General features: G+C 39.7%; 2 protein-coding genes and 1 pseudogene across 6 annotated transcripts in view; 2 read left to right on the plus strand and 1 right to left on the minus strand.

Annotated features, from left to right (window-relative positions):
- Positions 1-18145, plus strand: part of DLD (dihydrolipoamide dehydrogenase) — a 33932-nt gene extending 15787 nt beyond the window's left edge. The window contains exons 9-14 of the mRNA XM_025984030.2: positions 12571-12761; positions 14755-14925; positions 15241-15430; positions 16056-16193; positions 17214-17303; positions 17393-18145. Coding sequence (XP_025839815.1) covers positions 12571-12761; positions 14755-14925; positions 15241-15430; positions 16056-16193; positions 17214-17303; positions 17393-17458 — 846 coding nt within the window. The 3' untranslated portion in view covers positions 17459-18145. The remainder of the gene's footprint in view (positions 1-12570; positions 12762-14754; positions 14926-15240; positions 15431-16055; positions 16194-17213; positions 17304-17392) is intronic.
- On the plus strand, positions 12893-14399 carry LOC112908554 (heterogeneous nuclear ribonucleoprotein A1-like; annotated as a pseudogene).
- A 3040-nt stretch (positions 18146-21185) lies between the features above and the next one.
- Positions 21186-23622, minus strand: part of LAMB1 (laminin subunit beta 1) — a 73422-nt gene continuing 70985 nt past the window's right edge. For all 5 annotated transcript variants that reach the window (XM_072759972.1, XM_072759971.1, XM_072759970.1 and 2 more), the window contains 3 exons: positions 23232-23408; positions 21629-21788; positions 21186-21471 (listed from right to left, as the gene is read on the minus strand). In XM_072759972.1, coding sequence (XP_072616073.1) covers positions 21335-21471; positions 21629-21788; positions 23232-23408 — 474 coding nt within the window. In that variant the 3' untranslated portion in view covers positions 21186-21334. The remainder of the gene's footprint in view (positions 21472-21628; positions 21789-23231; positions 23409-23622) is intronic.

Genomic DNA, 23622 nt, shown 5'->3' on the forward strand with positions numbered 1-23622 from the left:
TCAAACTATTGCAATTCTCTGACTACCTTGCCATTTCATGCTTTCTGCCTGTTGCTTTCTCCCTTCCTGTCCATCTGGTGACTTTCCTGTATTACCAGTGACCTCTCGATTTTTAAAAATGATTTTATTTATTTGAGAGCGAGCACAGGAGTTGGCGGGGTGGGGAGGTGGGCAGAGGGAGAGTGAGAAGCACGCTTCCTGCTGAACAGAGACCATCACCCCCCCCACACACACACACACCCCATCCCCCACCCACCCCTCACACACGTACACACACACAAGGCTCGATCCCAGGGTCCTGAGCCAAAGGCAGGCACTTAACCAACTGAGCCACCTAGGAGCCCCCCTTCTGTCCATTTTAAGGTATCCTTTGTCAGAGCTGTTTTACCTTGGTATCACAAAGAACTCCTACTTCTGCAGTCACAAATCCAGACATTTTATTCTCTAACCATAACATTCTTTCCTCCCTTACTCAGTTATTCTCAACATATAGGCAGTTTAACTTTATCAGGTGCTCTAGTCCTTAGGTCCCTCTGTGTTTTTGCTCTCATTTCCTGTCTTGACTGCTTTCCTGATGTGCTTAGACTCCATAGTCCATCACTATAGCTGCTCTTCTTGAGTCCCTTACCTCTTTGTTGCATCATCACACCTGCTTGGCACAACTGTAGTCCTGAATAAATTCAGCTGTCTGCTTTTTTTTTTTAAATTGAAGTATAGTTGACATACAATGTTATATTAGTTTTAGGTATACAGCATAGCGATCCCATGACTATATATTTTGCTGTGCTCACCACAAATGTAGCTGTCATCTGTCTCTATATAACACTATTAAAATACTACTGACTATATTATTTCCTGTGCTGTACCGTTTATCCCTGTGACACTGATTTTGTAACTGGAAGCCTGTACTGCCCACTCCCTTTGACCTATTTTGCCAGTTCTCCCCCGCCCCTCCTCCCTTCTCACCTCCGGCAACCACTAGTTCTGTGTATTTACAGGTCTGTTTCTGCTTTTTTCGTTCAGTTGTTTGTTTTGAGATTCCACATATAAGTGAAATCATATGGTATTTGTCTTTGTCTGACTTAATTTCACTTAGCATAATACCCTCCATGTCCATTCATGTTGTCACAGATGGGAAGAATCCATTCTTTTTATGGCTGAATAGTATTCTGCTGTATATATAGGTACATCTTTATCCATTTATCTATCAATGGACACTTGGGTTGCTTCCATATCTAGGCTGTTGTAAATATGCTGCATTAAACAAGAGGTGCATATATCTTTTTGAATTAGTGTTTTCATTGTTTTTGGGTGAATATTCATCAGATTACTGGATCGTATGGTATTTTTATTTTTAATTTTTTTGAGGAACCTCCATACTGTCTTCCACAGTGGCTGCACCAATTTACATTCCCATCAATAGTGCATGAGGGTTTGTTTTTCTCCAGGTCTTTGCTAACGCTTATTATTTCTCACTTTTCAGTGCTGGCCATTCTGACAGGTATAAGGTGATATCTCATTGTGGCTTTGATGTGCATATTGATGTAATGGTTAGTAATGTTGAGCATCTTTTTATGTGTCTTTTGGCCATTTGTATGTCTTTGGAACAGTATTCAGATCTTCTGCCTGTTTTTTAATTGCATTATTTGTATTTTTGGTGTTGAGTTGTATAAGTTCTTTATTTTTGATATTCTTTATAGGATATATTATTTGTGAATTTCTTCTTCCATTCAGTTAGATTGCCTTTTTGTTTTGTTCATGATTTCCTTTGCTGTACAAAAGCTTTTTATCTCGGTGTAGTCTCAGTTTATTTTTGCTTTTGTTTCCCTGTCTGAGGAGATCGATCTAGGAAAATATTGCTAAGACTTATGTCAGAGAAATTACTAGGTATGTTCTCTGCTAGAAATCTTATGGTTTCAGGTCTTAAATTAGTTCTTTAATCCACTTTGAGTTTATTTTTTTGTGTGATGTAAGAAAGTGATCCAGTTTCATTCTTTGGTGTATGGCTGTCCGATTTTCCCAACACCATTTATTGAAGAGACAGTCTTTTCCCCATTGTATATTCTTGTTTCCTTTATCATAGACTCATTGACCATATAAACATAGGTTTATTTCTGGGCTTTCTAGTTTGTCCTATTGATCTGTGTCTCTCTTTGCCATTAATAGTTTTTTTTTTTATTATTATTATTGTTTTGTAGTAGATCTTGAAATCTGGCATTTTAGAATTATTTGTTTTAGTTCTGTGAAAATTACTGTTGGTATTTTAATAGATATTGCATTCCGTCTGTGGATAGCTGTGGGGAATGCGGACATTATAACAATACATTCTTCTAGTCCATGAGCATGGTAGATCTTTCATTAATGTTTTGAAATTTTCAGCGTGTAGGTCTTTTACCTCCTTGGTTAAGTTTACTTGAGGTATATTATTTTTTTGGTTGCAATTGTAAATGGAATTGTTTCCTTAATTTTTCTTTCTGCCACTTTGTTATCAGTGTATAGAAATGGAACCAATTTATGTATATTGATTTTTGTATTCTGCAACTTCACTGAATCCATTTATTCTGATAGTTTTTTGGTGGAGTTTTTAGGGTTTTTTTTGTAGAGTGTCATGTCATCTGCAAATAGTGACAGTTTTACTTACCAATTTGGATGCCTTTTATTTCTTGTCTGATTGCTGTGCCTAGGATTTCCAATGGTATGTTGAATGAAATTTGTGAGAGTAGACATCCTTGTCTTGTTCCGATCTTAGTGGAATCAGTTTTTTTTACCATTGAGTATGCTCTTATTTGTGGGTTTGTCATATATGACCTTTTTTATGTTGAGGTATGTTCCCTCTAAACTTTGAGAGTTTTTATCATGAACAAATGTTGAATTTTGTCAGGTGTTTTTTTCTGCATTTATTGAGATGATCATATGATTTTTATTCTTCATTTTATTAATATGGTGTGTCCTATTGATTTGAGGATTTTTAAAAAAGATTTATTTATTCAGAGAGAGAGAGAGAGGGAGGAGAGACAGAGACATAGGCAGAGGGAGAAGCAGGCTCCTCGCAGGGAGCCCAATGTGGGACTCGATCCCCGAATCCTGGGTTCACACCCTGAGCTGAAGGCAGCTGCTCAACCATTGAGCCAGCCAGGTGTCTTTGATATGAGGATATTGAACCATCTCCAGAATAAATCTAATTTCTTCATGGTGAATTACCCTTTTAATCGGTATTTTGAAATTAGTTGCCAAGAATTTGTTTTGGATTTTTGCATCTATTCATAGGGATGTTATTCTGTAGTTTTCTTTTTTTTAAGTGTCTTTGTCTGGTTTTGGTATCAGAGTAATGCTGGTCTCATAGAATAAATTTGAAGCTTTCTTCCTATTCTGTTTTTGGAATAGTTGGAGGAAGATAGGTTTTAACTCTTTTTTAAATGTTTGGTAGAATTTACCTGTTACTCCATCTGGTCCTGGACTTTGTTTGTTGGGAGGCTTTTGATTACTGATTCAATTTTGTTGCTAGTAATTGATCTGTTCGTTTTTTATTTCTTCCTGATTTAGTTTTGGGTGACTGTATGTTTCTAGAAATTTAATGGTTTCTTCTGTGTTGTCCAGTTTGTTGGCATGTGATTTTTCGTTGTAGTCTTTTACAATCCTTTGTAATTCTGTGCTATCGGTTTTCACTTCTCTTTCTTACTTCATTTATTTGGGCCCTCTCTTTTTTTTCTCGAGGAGCCTGGCTAAAGGTTTATCTATTTTATTTTTAGAAACAGACAAAAATCAAACTGAGAGCTGTTTCTTTTTAAAAGGTTTTATTTATTTATTTGACAGCACAAGCAAGGGACTATCAGACAGAGGGAGACAGACAGACAGAGAGAGAGAGAGAGAGAGAGAGAAGCAGGCCCCCTGCAGAGCAGGGAGCCTGTGTGGAGCTGGGATCATGACCTGAGCCGGAGGTCATGGCTTAACTGAGCCACTCAGGAGGTCATGGCTTAACTGATTTTTCCTTCCTTTTACCCATGTTGGGCTTTGCTCTTTTTCCAGTTTCTTTTGTAAGGCTTAATTGAGATTTTTCTTGTTTCTTGGCTATGTCGCTATCAATTTCCATCTTAGAACTGCTTTCCCTGTGTGCCAGTGATTTTGGACCATTATGTTTTAGTTTACATTTGTCTCCATGTGTGTTTTTATTTTTTTTCCTTTCTTTGTTGTATAGTAGCATGTTCTTTAGCTTCTACATGGTGTTTTTTTTTCTTATAATTGACTTATAGTTGTCAGAAAAGATGCTTGAAATGATTTTAATCTTAAATTTGGGGAGACTTTTTTTGTGACCTAACATGTGATCTCTCCTGGAAAATGTTCCATATGCACTTGAAACGAATGTATTTTGTTGGTTTTGGATGGAATGTTCTGTATGTATCTGTTATGTTCATCTAGTCTAATGTCTTATTCAAAGACATGATTTCCGGGACGCCTGGGTGGCTCAGTGGTTGAGTGTTTGCCTTTGGCCCGGGGCGTGATCCTGGAGACCCAGGATCGAGTCCCGCCTCGGGGTCTTTGCATGGAGCCTGCTTCTCCCTCTGCTTGTGTCTCTGCCTCTCTCTCTGTGTGTGTCTCCTGAATAAATAAATAAAATCTTAAAAAAAAAAAAAAGACATGATTTCCTTACTGATTTTCTCCGCTGATGCAAGTTGGCTATCCCCTACTGTTACTGTATTACTGTCGATTTCTCCCTTTATGTGTTAATACTTGCTTTATGTATTCAGGTGCTCCAATATTGAGTACATGGATATTTGAAACTGTTACACCCTGTTGTTGGATTGATCCTTTTATCATTATGCAATGCCGTTGTCTCGTTAGAGTCTTTATTTTCAAATCTATTTCATCTAACGTAAGTTTTTTTTTGGCGGGGGGGGGGGGGCTACCATTCTACCATTTGCAAGGAATATCTTTTTCCATCCTTTCCCTTTTAGTCTGTATGTTTCTGTAGGTTTGAAATGAATCTCTCAGCATATAGATGGATCTAGTTTTTTTATATATTCTGTCAGCCTATATCTTTTTTGGAGTATTTAAACTATTTACATTTAAAGTAATTATTGATAGGTATGTACTTATTGCCATTTTGTTGATTGTTTCCTCATTGTTTTGTAGTTTTTCTCTGTACCTTCCCTTGTTCTTTTTCTTTATGATTAATGACTTTCTTTAGTGTTATGCTTGGCCTTTTCTCTTTTTTTTTGTGTATGTGTGTATCTGTTACAGGTTTTTAGTTTGTGGTTATCATGAGGTTCGTATATAACATCTTAACTATATAACAGTCTGTATTAAGTTGATGGTCATGTAAGTTTGAACGTCTTCTGAAAGGACTTCATGTTTATTCCCCTACCTTCCATGTTTTATGTATATGTTAGATTTTACATTCTGTAATTGGGTCCCCTTAACTAATTTTTTTTTTCTAATTTATAATTGTGCTCATTGAAGTGGGCTGGAGCTGGGAGTGCCTTGGCCTTGTGGGGGATGGCTGGAGTTGGTGTGGGCTATAGGCCCAGGGCTCACTGAGGCAGAAGGCCATATAGAGTTTCTGGCCCCTGCTGCTACCTGCACTAGGAAGGTGGAGGGGGAACGTAAACAGTGGCACTTGGCAGCATCTCCAACTCTGGAGAGATTTCCAGCAATTCCTTGTCCATTTAGCCCATGCTATAAGGTTAGTAAATGAGGTTTTTTTCGCTTATATAGTCCTTTGACCCTTTAAAAAGTTGTGTTTTCATTTTGCTGCGTGGGCAATTCTGCACATGGCTCCTGAGTGCTGTCCCTCTCCCCCGCTCCCTTTTTAAAAAATATTTATTTATTCATGAGAGACGCAGAGAGAGAGGCAGAGACACAGGCAGAGGGAGAAGCAGGCTCCCTGCAGGGAGCCCGACATGGGACTCAATCCCGGGTCTCCAGAATCATACACTGGGCCAAAGGCGGCGCTAAACCACTGAACCACCCGGGCTGCCCAGTGCTGTCCCTCTCTACTGCAGTTGGTGATGTGGGGAGTCGAGTTCCCATCGTTACCACATCTCAGGCTCTCCCCCTGTTCTCTGCATGGTCCCTCTGTCCTTTGTTGTACAGAAGCTGTTCAGTCATTCCTCAGTTCTTCAGGAGGAACTGCTGTAATGTAGATGTAAACCCCATCTGTCTGTGGCAGGTGAATTCAGTCTTCTGTGCTGCCATCTTGGACACTTCTGGACTTTTATATCTAAGCGCCAATCAGCATCTCTACTTACAGGTCTCACAGACGCTGGGTTCAGTAAATTTATAACTTAACCTTTCCTTCCTCTTCATTCTTTCAACCCCAAATAAACAAAAACTATTTCTTAATATTTCTCATCTCAGTGAGTCATACTGCCATTCATCTAGAAGCATAAGCTGGAAGTTTGGGAATTACACATGATTTGTGTCATGTCATCGTGCCTCATATGAAGCCAGTCAGCGGGTCCTAACATGATGCTTCAAGACCCGTATTTCATGAATATAGCTGCTTCTTTTGACACATCTACTTGATCCCATTTTGGGCCAGTGTCATTTCTTACTCTAACTCTCTGACTTCTTTCATCCTTTTCTAATCTCCCCAGAGTGGCTGAAGTCCTCTCCTGTAACACGAACATAAGCCTGTCTCTCTTGCTAAAAATCCTTCAATAACTAATGATAGTCATTAGGATAAATCCAAAATCTTTAATGTTGTTGAAAGGCCAGTGTGATGTGGCACTGGCTCAGTCCAGCCTTGTTTTTAGCTCCTCTCCCTCTCAAACTATGTTCTAGATATAGTGAAATACCAGTTTCTGAACTAGCTGCCACCCTCTCTTTTATCTGTAGGCCTTCTAATTTGGAAAATGATTTCCTCTCCCAGTCTCTGTGTTCTCAGAACCTTCCTGGACTACCCCACATGCCCTTAGGTAGTAACTCTTGCTGAGCGTCCCATTGCACCTGTATTTGCTACAGTATTTATCTCACTTAACTGATAGTACTTGTTCATTTTTCTCTCCTTCATTAAATCACCAACTGCCTGAGGGCAGAGATCATGGCTGTTTCACTGACTGCATCTTCAGCCTGTAGCACAGTGGCTGATACATACTAAATAGTCACACGTTAGCTATTATTATTGCTGAGTAAACATTTGTTAATAAATACCTTTCAGAAGTCAGCTTGGGTGTTACCTTTTTAGCCCAGACTTCGTTTTTTTTTGGAGAAAGCGCAAGTCTTTCTGTCTTTGAGTCTTTACTATATGTCTGCATCTTTGTATCAGCTCCTAATTAATAAACAGTGTATTCCATTTATTTGTTTATGTCTGCCTTTCCTACAGGACCATAAGTTCCTTGAAGGCAGGGACTTAGTGTCATTCATATTTCAATCTCTGTTGCTTTCCTTAATTTTTTTTTTTTTTTTTTTTTTTTTTGTTGTTGTTGTTGTTGCTTTCCTTAATGTTGCTTACCCAGATCTTGTAGATTAGCATAGCATCCATTATGTTGTTGTCATCCTTCTGATCCAGTCTAGTCAGTCAGGGTCACTTGGAAATAGTGTTGAAAACTAAGCATAATATTCTGGATAATGGAGAGAACTTATTTTTTTGTTTTTAAGGATTTTATGTATTCATGAAAGACACCAGAGAGAGTCAGAGACACAGGCAGAGGGAGAAGCAGGCTCCCCATGAGGGGCCTGATATGGGACTTAACCCAAAACTCTGGGATCACACTCTGAGCGGAAGGCAGAGGCCCAACTGCTGAGCCACCCAGGTGTCCCGAGAACTTGTTTTTTTTTTTTTTTTTTCCGAGAACTTGTTTTTGATATGTAATCTACTTTGTTTAATGTAATCCTTCAGGATCAGTTTAATTATTTTTTCCTTTTTAAAGCATTAATTGAGCTTATAGTTAGTTGAGAACTTCACATCTTTTGCTTGAGGAATTCTTAGTTTTTAAACCTAAATAAGTAAATAAACCCAAATAAAGGATTTTGAACCTTTTTATCCTTGTTTAAACCTAAGGCTCACTTGTACCCATTATTCCAGTCTTTGTCTTGATTCGGTCGTCCTTACACTTAACTGCCTTTTCTTGTGTGTAATTCATAAATGTGGGAAGCATGTTAACTAAAAGCATGTTGGCCTATCATCTGATCTTATATAAGTTGGCTAATGAAACCGTCTCTGGTGTCTTTCATGTCAGTATGAAGTATTGAAAGCCATCTGACTCTACAGTTTTTAACCTGTTTATAAGTATATTTAAATCTCCATTGATCCATCTCATCTAAGGGATATGAGATTTTCTTTCTTTCTTTTTTTTTTATTGAAGACTTTGGTGATAAAAATACCCTATATTATTATCCAGTTCAGAAAAGCCTTCAGAAAATAGTTTGTATGACCTCTTTGGAAGACTTGAGGTAGTATCTAATGATTATCAAACCAGCTATTTAATCATCTCTTCTAGTATTTAGCAGGGGTTGACCTCTGTTCCACATTTCAGAGTCTATTTTCCAGAGTCTATTCTTTTCCCTTTTGAAAATGTTAGGCAGTTTATTGCCAGTCTGGCTCCATTTGACAGTTCCTTATACTAATTAAGTTGGCAAAGTTCACTGTGTGTCTGTCATCAAATTATGATCTGATTTGTTTGGAGAGTTAACTTATCAAAAATGACTAGTTTTCTTACCTTGCTTAGTATTTCATACCCTGTTAATTCCACTTTGAAAATCATACTCCTGGGTGGATAAAATGAGCAAGAAAAAGGAATAACATAGTTTTACTTTTCTTGGTAAGTATAATAATATCCTGAAGCCATAATTCTCTTTCATTTTAGCATTTTTGCTTTTGGATATTTTTATAAAGATTTTTTATTCTATTAAAATTTTGCTTATAAATATATATTTGACCTCTCGAGAGAGTGGGCACATAAGCAGAGGGAGTGGCAGGCAGAGGGAGAAGCAGGGCTTCCCCCTTGCCCCCCACCCCCCAGGATCATGACCTGAGCCAAAGGCAGACGCTTAAGCTTAACCGCTTAATGAAGAAAACACACTGTACTTATTTACTTTCTCATAAAGATTAGTCATGTGACCATCTTTTTATTTTTTCATAGTTAACCTTTTTCCGTACCACTTTAATGTAGTGCTTAAGAATGTAGGTTTTGGGGCAGCCCGGGTGGCTCAGCGGTTTAGCGCCGCCTTCAGCCCAGGATGTGATCCTGGAGACCCGGGATCGAGTCCCACGTCGGGTTCCCTGCATGGAGCCTGCTTCTCCCTCTGCCTGTGTCTCTGCCTCTCTTTCAGTGTCTCTCATGAATAAATAAATAAAAATAATCTTAAAAAAAAAACCAATGTAGGTTTTGAATCAGATTTAAATTTGAATTTTTGGGGGATCCCTGGGTGGCTCAGCGGTTTAGCGCCTGCCTTTGGCCCAGGGCGCGATCCTGGAGTCCCGGGATCGAGTCCCACATCGGGCTCCCGGCATGGAGCCTGCTTCTCCCTCCTCCTGTGTCTCTGCCTCTCTCTCTCTCTCTGTCTATCATAAATAAATAAATCTTTAAAAAAAATAATTAAATTTGAATTTTTGGCTCTGCCTTTTAATGACACTGTGCCCTTGTTAAATGAGTGAGCTGCTCTGAACTAGTTGATTCAGCATAAAAATCCCCATTCTAGTAAGAGTAACTGCCTCGTAGGGTTATTGTTGGGATTTAGTAAGGTAATAGATATAAAACACTTAACCCAGTTTCTGATATCTAATAAGCTTTAACGCAAAGCCTGACATAATATCTGGTAGTTACTACTGGAATTTTCCTATTTCTAAGGATTTTGAAATCCATTTTCCTAAAGAGGAAGGCATTTGTCTAGCTCTCTCTGCTCATTGTTCCCGACTTTTCTTTTTTTTTTTTTCTAAGATCTTATTTATTCATTCATAAGAGACACAGAGAAAGAGAGAGGCAGAGAACACAGGTAGAGGGAGAAGCAGGCTCCATGCAGGGAGCCTGACATGGGACTCAATCTCAGATCTCCAGGATCACACCCTGGGCTGGAGGCAGCGCTAAACCGCTGAGCTACCCAGGGATCCCTTGTTCCTGACTTTGAGTTCAAGATGCTGCTGCTTATCATTTCCCATTTTCTTATTATTTCTTTTTGTTGTTGGAATGTCAAAAACGATTTTTGTTCTCTTTTATGGCTGAATAGTATTCTTGTGTATATATACCACATGTTCTTTTTTTCTCCCCCTCTTGTTTTTGTTGAGTTGTAATGGAATATATTATTAGTTTCACGTGTACAGTGTTGATTCAGCATACTCTTACTATTTCTTACTTTGTAGTTTAGATTCAGAGGAGTGTGTCTTTGCCACCTTCATTGAGATATAGTTCATATATCCTTCACCCATTTAAAGTGTTGTACAGTTCAGTGATTTTTTTTTTTTTTTTTTTAAGATTTTATTCATTCATTCATGAGAGACAGAGAGAAGCAGAAACATAGGCAGAAGGAGAAGCAGGCTCCTTGCAGGGAATCCTGTATGGGACTTGATCCCAGGACCCTGAGATCATGCCCTGAGCTGAAGGCAGACACTCAACCACTGAGCCACCCAGGCGTCCCCAATGATTTTTTTTTTTTAAGTATGTTCACAAAGTTGTGTAGTTGTCACCACAGTCTTAATTCCAGAGCATTTTTGTCCCCTCAGAAACAAACACCATGTCCACTGGCATTGACTCCACATTCCTCCCTTTTTGCAGGCCTTGGAAACCACTAACCCTCTTTCTTTGTGGAATTACCTGTTTTGGACTTCTCTTTAAATGAGATTCATACAATATGTGGGACTTACATGTCTCTAGCTTCTTTGCTTAGCATGATGCTCTCAGGGTTCACGTATATACTTCCTAGCTCTTGAGAGCCAGATACTCCGTTCTGTGGCTGTAGCCCATTTTGTTTATCCTTTCATTGGTTGATGGACATTTGGCTCATTTCCACTGCAGGACTGTTTATGACTAATACTGCTGTGAACGTTTTGTCTGGACATCTGTTTTCATTTCTCTTGCGTGGATACCTAGGCATGGAATGGGAGTTCTGTGTTTAGCCTTTCGAGGAGCTCTGCTTTGCCAAGTGTACAGTGCCACAGGCCCTGTAAGTTGCTGTTGTATTTCCTGACCAGCAGAAGTAGTAGTGCCTTTTTAGAAATTTGAACCATTGTGATGTGTGTAGTAGTATCTCCTAGGGGTTTTAATTTGCATTTCTCTACTGGCTCATAATATGGAGGATCTTTTTATGGACTTATTTTCTATCTCTGCATTGTCTTTTGTGCTGTACCTGTTTATCTTGTCTTTTTTTTTTTTTAAATAGGGTTTCTTTTGTTTATTTTGAGAGATCTTTGTGCAAAGGATATAAGTCTTTTATCAGAGATTTTGCAAGTATTTTTTTTCTCAGTCTGTGGCTTCTCTGTATTCTTAATATTAGCTTTAGAAGAGGAGAATTTTTCGATTTTGATGTGGTCTCTTCTCTTCTCTTCTCTTTTCTCTTTTCTCTTTTCTCTTTTCTCTTTTTCTTTCTTCTTACGATGTTGCGTGACCCTAAGTGAGGGTCACTAAGATTCTTTCCTACATTTTCATCAATAAGTTTGATAGTGTTGGGTTTCACAATAAGGTTCATGATTTATTTTGAGTTAATTTTTGTATTTGTTTGTGATTGGATTTTAAGTGCCACCGTACTGCCTTTAGTTGACTCAGCTCTCATTCCCAAAACTCAGAACAATGCATAAGCCTACTTGGAAAGGTCAACCTCTTATTTTAAATTACTGGATGATTTTAATACAGTTGTATTAAAATTTGATTTTAGTACAAATTCTTGGAAAGGATAGGTTCATAGTTTTTCATATTTTATATAATGCTATAAAATTATGTTCATCTTGCTGATTTCACAGATAGGCATCCTGAAGTTATAATTGTTAAACTGCATGCTGGTTTTTAACATTTTAAGTTATAATTTGAATGAAAAAAAATAAGCACATTTCTGTTGAGAAAATAAAATCTGAAGCCAGTTTAACATTTTATAAATACCAGTGGTTAGTAGGAGGAAGAGGCTTTTTCTCCTCAAGACCTTCCTTCCCACTTGTTCCCCTCTTCCTCCAGCAGTTCCTGTGTAGTTCATTCTCTCTCTTTTTCAAGTCTTTGCACACACGTCACTCACAGCAAAGCTTTCCCCAATGACCATGCTCTTTAAAACTACAGCCTTCCTCCTCCCAGCAGTCCTGGTTCCGCTTCCTGATTTATATTTTCTCAGAGCGCTCTACTAACCTCTCCATGAATTCTACTTATCTGCCTCATCTACCAGAGTATAAGCCCCCTGGGGGCAGCATTTCATTCATCGATGTGTGCCTAGTATATAGTAGGTGCTCAATAAATAAATGTTGCAGGAATGAACAAATGAATACATGAAATATATGAAGCATATTTATGTGGCACTGTTCATTTTAAACCTCAGAGCTTCTGACAGGGACATATTAAAGAAAAACATCTGACAAATTCTTTATGATGCTTCAGTCAGTAAATATTTGCTATAGAAACCTTTATTTTTATGAGTTTTAAAAATTATTACTTACAGGGTTCAGTTTGGCAGAGACTTGGTGCAGATGTGACAGCAGTTGAGTTTTTAGGTCATGTTGGTGGAGTCGGAATTGATATGGAGATATCTAAAAACTTTCAACGCATCCTCCAAAAACAAGGATTTAAATTTAAATTGAATACAAAAGTTACTGGTGCTACCAAGAAGTCAGATGGAAAAATTGATGTTTCGTAAGTATGCTGCATATGCTTTTGATACAATATCTTTATCTGTGTGCTTAAGAAAAATACTCCTTTTTTTCAGAATCAAAGTTTGTTACAACCTAGGGCCATTTTATTGCTTAGTATAACTCCATATTGCTTATTAAATCAGTCCATTGAAATTCATGATTAAGTTGATGCTAGGAAAATTAATCTAGTGTTCTTACTTTCTCATAGTATACAATCAGAAATATTTAAACTCTCAACGTTTCACAAAACTCAGTATTATTAGATACATGGGGAGAGCTTCTGCCCCTGGACGCCGCCGAGTAAGCATCGTTAAAGTCTCCCCTCCCACCGCCGTCATGTCTAAGTCAGAGTCTCCCAAAGAGCCCAAGCAGCTGCGGAAGCTCTTCATCGGAGGTTTGAGCTTCGAAATGACCGATGAGAGTCTGAGGAGCCATTTTGAGCAATGGGGGACGCTTTACGGACTGTGTGGTAATGAGAGACCCCAACACCAAGCGCTCCAGAGGCTTTGGGTTCATCACGTACGCCACTGTGGAGGAGGTGGACGCAGCCATGAACGCCCGGCCGCACAAGGTGGACGGAAGAGTCGTGGAACCAAAGAGGGCTGTCTCCCGAGAGGATTCTCAAAGACCAGGTGCCCACTTAACTGTGAAAAAGATTTTTGTCGGTGGCATTAAAGAAGACACTGAAGAACATCATCTTAGAGATTATTTTGAACAGTATGGGAAAATTGAAGTGATAGAGATCATGACTGACCGAGGCAGTGGCAAAAAGAGAGGTTTTGCTTTTGTGACCTTTGACGACCACGACTCTGTAGACAAGATTGTCATTCAAAAATACCATCCTGTGAATGGCCACAACTGTGAAGTAAGGAAAGCCCTATCGAAGCAAGAGATGGCTAGTGCTTCGTCCAGCCAAAGAGGCTGAAGTGGTTCTGGAAACTTTGGTGGTGGTCGTGGAGGTGGTTTTGGTGGGAATGACAGCTTTGGTCGTGGAGGGAACTTCAGTGGTCGAGGTGGCTTCGGTGGCAGTCGAGGTGGTGGTGGATACGGTGGCAGTGGGGATGCCTATAACGGATTTGGTAATGACAGAAGCAACTTTGGAGGTGGCAGAAGCTATAACGATTTTGGCAATTACAACAATCAATCCTCAAATTTTGGACCCATGAAAGGAGGAAATTTTGGAGGCAGAAGCTCTGGCCCCTATGGTGGTGGAGGCCAATACTTTGCCAAACCACGAAACCAAGGTGGCTATGGCGGTTCCAGCAGCAGCAGCTATGGCAGTGGCAGAAGGTTTTAATTACTGCCAGGAAACAAAGCTTAGCAGGAGAGGAGAGCCAGAGAAGTGACAGGGAAGCTACAGGTTACAACAGATTTGTGAACTCAGCCAAGCACAGTGGTGGCAGGGCCTAGCTGCTACAAAGAAGACATGTTTTAGACAATACTCATGTGTATGGGCAAAAAACTCGAGGACTGTATTTGTGACTAATTGTATAACAGGTTATTTTAGTTTCTGTTCTGTGGAAAGTGTAAAGCATTCCAACAAAGGGTTTTAATGTAGATTTTTTTTTTGCACCCATGCTGTTGATTGCTAAATGTAATAGTCTGATCATGACGCTGAATAAATGTGTCTTTAAAAAAAAAAAAAAGATACATGGGGAGATCAGTAATACTGGATTGTTTACTATATGCCTGGCTCTCTTTATTACTCATATAACATGATGAAATTATTTAGTTAAGGTCACATAGCAAGCGAGGGGCAGAGCCATCGCTTGATCTTTCTGACTCAAGACCTGGGTTATTAACAGGTGCTTTTCTACCTATAATTGTGAGGTTTTAATGATAGACCTCTAGAGGATTTGTAGTTTTAATATTGCCTGACTCCTGTTTGTTAGAAGTGTCAGCAACACTTGGGAAACATCAGGTCTTACAGGTCTCATTCTGTCAGCTGTTTATGTCCATGCACATTTAACGGTGACATACTGTTTGTCATCTAGTATTGAAGGTGCTTCTGGTGGCAAAGCCGAGGTTATCACATGTGACGTACTCTTGGTTTGCATTGGCCGACGACCCTTTACTCAGAACTTGGGACTAGAAGAGCTTGGAATTGAACTAGATCCTAGAGGTAGAATTCCAGTCAATACCAGATTCCAAACTAAAATTCCAAAGTAAGTTGGATAATTTATTTGCATTTTCAAAAATTTAAACATTTATTTTAAACACTGTCTTAAAAATAAGACTTTTACTATGTTTAAATGCACTGGCTTTGGGGAAGAACAGTAGACACGTATGTGGGAACAAAAATAATTGCATTTTTTTTCATTACCCAGGATGAGAACCTGAACTCAGAGATGTTTGAGGAGCTGTATATTATATATTTTTTTGGCTACTTAGTAACTAGAAACTTTTGTTACTATGGCATAATGAAGATGAATATCTGTGATGGCAGTGGTTCACTGTGTTTCTTTTCATCTCTGTGGTAGTATCTATGCTATTGGTGATGTGGTTGCTGGTCCAATGCTGGCTCACAAAGCAGAGGATGAAGGCATTATCTGTGTTGAAGGAATGGCTGGCGGGGCTGTGCACATTGACTACAACTGTGTACCATCAGTGATTTACACCCACCCTGAAGTTGCTTGGGTTGGCAAATCAGAAGAGCAGTTGAAAGAAGAGGTAATTCTGAATGCAGGGGTAGCTGTAACTCCAGTGCATGAGTTGGGTTAATGACACTGGAGGCTGTGACTCATTTTATTTATTTTTTATTTATTTTTTATTATTTTAAAGATTTTATTTATTTATTCATGAGAGACACACAGAGAGAGAGGCAGAGACACAGGCAGCGGGAGAAGCAGGCTCCATACAGAGAGCCTGACGTGGGACTCGATCCTGGGTCTCCAGGATCACACTCTGGGCTGCAGGTGGCGCTAAACCTCTGCGCCACCAGGCTGCCCTGTGACTCATTTTATTATTGCATTAATGCATTTTGAAATCCTGTAGAACATTTTATATTTTTCTCCTTTTCAGTAATGCAGAGGAAATCGTTCACTTGCCTGCAAACTAGTTAATTCCTGAGCTTTTATATTTTCCTTTGAAATACACCCAGATAGACTGACATTTGCATTTGTTTGTTGTTTGCACACAAAATGTATTTCATTAGTAAGCAGTTTTGGTCTTGCCCTCCATGTACTCTGAAGAATTGCCTTCTTAGGATTTATGTTCTCAATAAATGGTAGATGAGTTCACCAGCAGGAATGTGTTTTTTCCATTTATCTAGGTTCTCCTCTTCTGTCTCTCACAGGGCATTGAGTACAAGGTTGGGAAATTCCCCTTTGCTGCTAACAGCAGAGCTAAGACAAATGCGGACACAGATGGCATGGTGAAGATTCTGGGGCAGAAATCAACGGACAGGGTGTTGGGAGCACACATTCTGGGACCAGTGAGTATCATACAACCCCAAATCCCATTACTATTTCTGGAAAGCATTGCTATTTACTTTTAGGCCACCTGCTCTTTACATGCTGGGGTTAGTATTTACCAGCAGAAGTTTGTTTCTGATAAGGTGACCAGCAGCGTGCTCAGAGGCTGGCCCATCACATCATCTGCTTTCCATCCTGCAACTGACATTCATCTAACTCTTGAAACAGGTCCTGTGCCCGCTGAAGACTCTCCAGTGGCCCTTTTCCACTGTAAGCTGTTACAGATAACTGGTACCGTCTGCCTTCCTGACCTCATTAATTCCCTGCCTCATGCCCCTTCGCTCAGTTTCCTAACAGGCAAATGTTCCCATTTTAGAGCTTTTTTTTTTTAAGATTTTTTTAAAAAAAAATCTATTCATGAGAGGGAAAGAGGCAGGGACACAGGCAGAGGGAGAAGCAGGCTCCATGCAGGGAGCCCAATATGGGACTCGATCCTGGGTCTCCAGGATCAGAACCAAAGGCGGTGCTAAACCGCTGAGCCACCCAGGCTGTGCTAGAGCTTTTGTTCTTGTACGACCTGTTGCCTGGAATGCTGTGCCTCCAGGTCTTTGTACATCTGGCTCCTGTGAGGTTTGGGCTCAAATGTTACCTCCTAAGGGAAGCCCTTCCTACCACCGAACCTGCAGTATGCACCTGCCCTAGGGATCTGACATGATGATGATAAAACATTACTTACTCTCTAATACATTCTTCTCTGTATACATGCAATAACCATTTTAATTTTTACCATTCTGGGAGGCAGGAGTTGCTCTTCCATTTTTGAAGTGAATAAATGGAGGGAAACACAGAGTGTTACACTTGAGGAAGTGGTAGGATTTGAATCCAGGCCAGCTGGCTCCGGAGCCCAGACTCTTCAGTTCTGTGCCACCTTTTCTATTAAGCTTTTCCTGACTGGAGACAGTTAACTGCTCGAACCGTGAATCCTGTTAGCTTGTAGTTTTTGCCATGGGAAGAAAATTACTTGGTCTGTTATTTTAAAGGGTGCTGGTGAAATGGTGAATGAAGCTGCTCTTGCACTGGAGTATGGAGCATCCTGTGAAGATATAGCCAGAGTCTGCCATGCGCATCCGGTAATTATTGACAATATACAGAATTAATGGCTACAAGTTTCTTCTCACCCAGATATTTGGTATTTAATTTTAAATTTCTTCCCTTGCAGACCTTATCAGAAGCTTTTAGAGAAGCAAACCTGGCTGCATCATTTGGCAAATCGATCAACTTTTAAATTAGAAGATTATATTTTTCTGAAATTTCCTGGGAGCTTTGTGGAGGTCACATTCCTGTACAGGAAATGCTCACGTCTCCAAGAATTTTTAGGACTGAATTATGAAACTTTTGGAAGGCTTTAATAGGTTTGGACAGAATGGAATAATCTCATCTATTTTAAATAAATTTAATATTTTGTTTCAGTGCATTAATATTGCAGAAGAAAGCTACTTATCGTAGCATCCTGGAAAATTTTCTTCAACCCTTATTTTCATGCAGTTTCTGAAAGATTCAACTTCACTGAATTTATGTTACGTAGCTTTTATCTCTGCTATTGTAAAGTTGGATTTACGTGATGGAGCTGGCATAGAATATGTGAACCAGCTGTGTTTGAAGCAAGGTGACCAAGTTATTTTAAACTTGGTTTTCATATTGGAAATAGTTAATCATTAGAGTAAGATTAAAATATGTATAAACCAAAATGATGTAAATAAATGATGGTCTCTCACTTCTTTATTTAATCTCCAAATTCTTGCAGTTTAGAGGTAGAATTTATGTTTAAATTTTTAAGCACCCATTAAGGTCTAGTCTGTAGGCAGTTAATCAAATTAAGGAGGTAGATCTGTGAAATTCATATATTAAATGAAGACACAAATGTATTACAGCGGGGAATGAAAATACAGAAATAAACAGTCTTAAATATTCATTTACTGGTTGTTTTGAGTGGATGTCCAGATGGTCCTAGTTCTTTTATGACTACCTGTAGTGTATCTTCTTACTTTTCTTTATTACTCCTCTTCTGGCCTGGGTGTCTCTTTCTACCACACTGGAGGACAACATTTAGGTATTTGAAAGGTCATTACCCTTTCATCTGTTTTAGCGATACCAACTAACTGTGGAGCGTTCACTTTTGGAGACACAGTATATGGGAAAATTTATTTTTATTTTTCATATGGGAAAATTTAATCTGTCTTCTGTCGATTTCCAGTGTATCCATGGTTGGGTAAATGACTGTTTCTTTAAAGAGTGCTATAAAATCGTATCTGTTCATTAATGTTTAAAATAGCCAGCCCTTGAAACCTATCAGTATCAAAGTCTTAAATGTTAAAATAGGCTTCTGCATATTTTAACTAAATTTAAGTAGTTCTCACATTTAGGATAGCATATTCGAAAAAGGAAAAATTAAAGTACTAGAAATATGCAAACCATAGATGCTCAACATGATTGCAGCTTAAGGAAAGTTTAGAGAATGTATCAGCAGAAAAGCTGTGCGGGCAGGGGGACTGGGTGGCTCAGCGGTTGAGCATCTGCCTTTGCCTCAGGGTGTGATCCTGGGGTCCTGGGATGGGGTCCCGGGATCAAGTCCCACATCAGGCTCCTATCTCTGCATGGAGCCTGCTTCTCCCTCTGCCTATGTCTCTGCGCCTCTCTGTGTGTTTCTCATGAATAAATAACAATTTAAGGAAAAAAAAAAGTGTGGGCTAGGATACTATCAGTCGCTCACAGAAGGAAAATGTTGAGTCATCTTCAGGTTTTAATTGCATCGTTAGTAGGTCACATTTCCCTTTTTCCTTCTGTGTCCACTAGTCTGAGATTGTATTATGGTCATTGTGAATTATTCATTGTAAAGACTCTGGATTCTGTTACCTACCTCTGAAAAATAGGCAATTTCTGTTTCAGTAGGCAGTTAACCTGGCTGAACCCCAGCTCCCAATTCCATTGTCTTTGCTGGAGGGCAGCAGCTAAAGGATCTACCCAGTTATTTCAGCTATACCTCGGCTGGATTACGTCTGGCCCTACATGTGTAGTTCAGAGGTCAACCGGAGACTGGGCAAACGATATGCAGAGTTGGGAGGCCCTCCCCACCATGCCTCTCTCTTGTGGGGCTCTCCTTTCATAGTTTGTTCTAGTTGCCTCCAACTCTGTCTTCTGATTCTATAACCAGTAAAGCTTGGCTTCTGCCCAGTATGATACTTCTGGGACCCACTGTCAGGTGAAAGCCCCTAAAAATGGGAATTGGTTTCACCCACTGCTGTCTTAGCTTCCCTCTACCTTCTGCCTGCTGCTGGTTGGTCTCCGGGACCTTTACTTTTAAAAATGTGTATTTCCGTTCAGAGTTGGCAGTTGTTATTAGCAAGAGAGCTGGTCTGATATGTGCTACTTTGCCATGATTAGAAATGACCTTTGTATTTTAAAATCTGAAATCCCAATACTATGTGAAGTGCTAGTTTATTTAAACTTCAAACATGGGGATTCCTGGGTGGCTTAGCGGTTGAGCACCTGCCTTTAGCCCAGGGTGTGATCTTGCAGTCCCAGGATCTAGTCCCACATTGGGCTCCCTACATGGAGCGTGCTTCTCCCTCTGCCTCTCTGTGTGTCTCATGAATAAATAAATAAAACTCTTAAAAAAAAATCAAACATGTCCCCTACTCTAGAGAAAAAATAGAAATATAATTTAATATGAAGTGCTAGCTATAGAAACAAAATAGTTAAATCTGTAGGTGAGAATGAATTTGTGGATATAAAATTTTCAAATATTCACTTATTATTGACTAAGTTCTCAATATTTTCTTGGCTTGTAAGGATGGCAATTGTCCATTCCCTGAGCTGATTAAAATGAGTGATTTCAAAGTGACATCTTTCATTGTTTAGCTAAAAAAGGAATATAAAGATTTCTTTTTTAAAATATTTTATTCATGAGAGACACGACACAGAGGCAGAGACCTAGGCAGAGGGAGAAGCAGGCTCCTTGCAGGGAGCCCGAAGCAGGACTCGATCCCAGGACCCCGGGATCACGACCTGAGCCAAAGGCAGATGCTCAACCACTGAGCCACCCCAAGTGCTCCCAAAATACTTAATTTTAAGGGGGGGGGGGGGAACTAGTTGCTGTAGTAGATAATGAGGTAAAACCACTTTGCTAGGTATTAGGATCTCTACCTAAATGAAAGTGACAAATAATTGCCTTGAGGGAGGGGGAGGTTGCCTTATTGTTTAAATTACATCTGTTTACATACTTTTTGTTCAGGCGGGGCTTCAAATGCAGCTGCATCGTATGTGTGGGTGGCTGTTAAGTAGTACACAGGAATTGTCTTGCTCTAAGAAGAATTGGTGAAAAAAACCACATAGGGCTTGGCCTGTTACCCAGCTAGCTCAGCTATGAAGCTGACATAGGTTTGGCAGTTGGAATACAATTGTTTTCTTTATTGTTTTGGCCTCACTGATGGTAGCAGAGAATCTATGTTGAACTTCATTAGATTTCACAAAATAAAAACACAGAACTTACAGCATCGTTTTGTACTTTGATTGGCACAGCTCAGTTGGCAGGAGCAATGTTCATGAACTCTGGCTGGATTTAATTTAAACCTTCCCACCTCACCACTAGAACAGGGCCAGGATTGCTAACACTTCAAAGCCACAATGTTAATTTTCTAAAAATTGCTTTTTCTCTTTCTCAGAGCAAGGAATACTTAGAGGAGTCTTGGAGATTGGAGCAACCATTGAAATGGTGAAGGTGGGGCTCAGGCTGTATCCTTACCCTCCACCTGGGCATCCCACTGGGAGGTGATTTAGGGGGCAGATTTGTGGAGGATACTGACCTAGCAAACAGCCTGTTCACAGACAAAACAGAAAGCAGGGGCCTGTGGAGGCCATCTGTTTATAAAACCATCTTTACATTGACAGTACCCTTGCTTAAAAGGGATTCATGAACGCTAAATCCGTAAAATTTAAGAATTATACTAAATATATATTTATACAAAAGGACTGTACTTTATTGAACTTCATACAAAATGTGATTAAAAACATTAAATAGGTAATGAGTTTTATTTTGAAGATCTTAAAATGTAGCTCTTTTACTTTGGTCACCTCAGTCACCTTCAAGCCGCCTCCTGCTCTGTTATAGGCAGGTGCTATAAACAGCAACCTTCTGGCTTATATCCTTTAGGAGCGAGCGGACTTCTCCTTCCAATCTTACTAATTCTTGAGCTTTATCTTCTAAATATTTTTGATTGTCCTCATATTTTCTTTCTAAATCTGTGGGAGATAAAAAATGAGTAAATTACACTATAATCTCAACCTCCTACTGATCGTTTTTGCCTATAAAGCCTAAGACTGAATAATTTTTCAACCTTTTAAATAACTCAGTGCATGTTTTCTCTTTACGTTGTGAAAGCACGAGCCTAAGACCTACCTTTCAGGAGCTGCAGCTTGCTGTTTGCTTGAGCCAAAAGTGTTTTTGCTTCATTTTGTAGCATCTCCGCTTTCCTCCTGGCATCTGCTGATTCTTCGGTTTTTTGGGCAATTAATTTTTCTACCTTCTTATACTTTTCATCAACTTCATTGTCCAGAGCCTGCAGTTCCATTTAGACACAGAGAGGTGATAAATGTAATCTCGGACATTAAGAGTGTCATTGTGGCAAGCTTGGAAGGGTACTCAGGCGTTAAGCTATTAGGTGTAAGTAATTATTTTGAAACAGTGGAATTAAATAACAACACTGACATGAATTTTCTTAATGAAAGATCTGAAAGATACTTTGGAGTTGTAGTGGGTCTCCAGGGCTAAGGGACCTTTCTCCTGTCGGCACTTTTCTCTGGCTGTGTCATAGGACAGTTATATGGACGCAGAGTAGTAGATTTTCTCTGTAAAGTAGATCCACTGTGATCCAAACACTTGGGAATCAAAAAAGGCCCATTTTTAAGAGCTGATAGGAGGACCAGTGTAGGGTGTGTAGAGATTTAAGGGAAGGAAAGGAAAGGGGAGATGTAGCATACACAGGGATGGGTGAGGAGATGAGAAGTTTGTGTGGGTTTGACAAGGTGGTTGCAGCAGGTGCTGCTTTTGAGAAACGCTGTTCAAACCATAGCCATTGATAATAAGGATTTCAATGTTGGGGAGTCGTTCATCTAATTATAATCAAATGCTATATTTTTACAAAAAATGCTCTGTACAAAGGATACTTGTGAAAAATGCTCTGATTTATGCTCTCAGAACCGCACGAAAGTACAAACCATGATAGAAAAAACAGGGTAGGGTAGTCCAGTTTTCTTACTGTTCTCTTCCCCAAGCAGAGGTAGAAGGAAGTCCCCCTTCTGTAATGGCTAAAGGCTACATTAAGTTGAGGAAAAATCTTGACTATATTTCAGTTTGTAACTCCCTAACTATTCATTTAACGGTTGGAACACTCCCCTTAAAAGTGTCAAAAGGTTTCTCTGGAGATAAACATTTGCCCCCTGAACATGTGTTTTAAGGATTACTTGGCTTCTGATGAAAAAATTTGGGTTGTAGGAGATTTTCTCTGCACAACACAGTACCTTCCAAGTGAGCAGCAAGAGGTGGTTAGTGAGTGGAAGACGTGAGATTTAGTTCCCCACTAGCTGTTCTGTGGTGGCTCCTTTAGCTTTAGCTAAAAGCTAAAAAGCTTTAGCTTTTTCTTTTAGCTTTTAGCTACCCCGCTTTAAAGATTTCTCAAATGGCCAGGTAATCACCGTAGGCCACCCCAGCCTTCCTAATTGAATTACCGAGGTACAAGCTCAGTAGGCTTGCTCCAAGACCTCCACCCCTCAGTTAATTTCATCTTCCTGCCTCCTTATCCAAGTTTGGATGGGAGGGCTAAGGTCACGCTTCTTGGACACTTGCAAATCCACTCCCACTCTTTTCCATCTGTGTCTCTAAAGGCTGCTATTTCAAAACAGGTCACTTAGGTCCACGTCCCTTAACCGATTCCAAGGAAGGGAACGAGGAGGCTCGTCGCTCCTTTATGAACACAGCTGTGAAGTTACAAAGCTGGACTTACCTTTTTCACATCATCTGCGCTTTGTTTCACAGTGTACACTACTTTCTCGATGTACTCTGCCTCCCCCGAGTTCTGGGCAGCCTTCCGCTTCAGCTCTTCCACATTTCTCTCCAGCTCGCTGATGCGCTGGGAGGCGTTGAGCAGGGTCTCCTCAGAAGCAGCAGTTTCAGATTCAATCTACAAGTACAATGTCACAAGTGGTAGGGCGTGCTAGGAATACAAATCTAGAGGAAGACTAAAAGACCACTATGCTCTTTTGCTCCAGATCCAAAGAAAAGAATTGCAAAAAGGAAAAGCTTATATCAAGTGCCCAGCTTTTTTCGCAATTCTCATGATCTGGAAATCATGTAAAATTCTTAACCGAACCACCCCCAGACAGCCTGATGTGTTG

The sequence above is a fragment of the Vulpes vulpes genome, chromosome 5, assembly GCF_048418805.1.
Source record: "Vulpes vulpes isolate BD-2025 chromosome 5, VulVul3, whole genome shotgun sequence".
NCBI lineage: Eukaryota > Metazoa > Chordata > Mammalia > Carnivora > Canidae > Vulpes > Vulpes vulpes.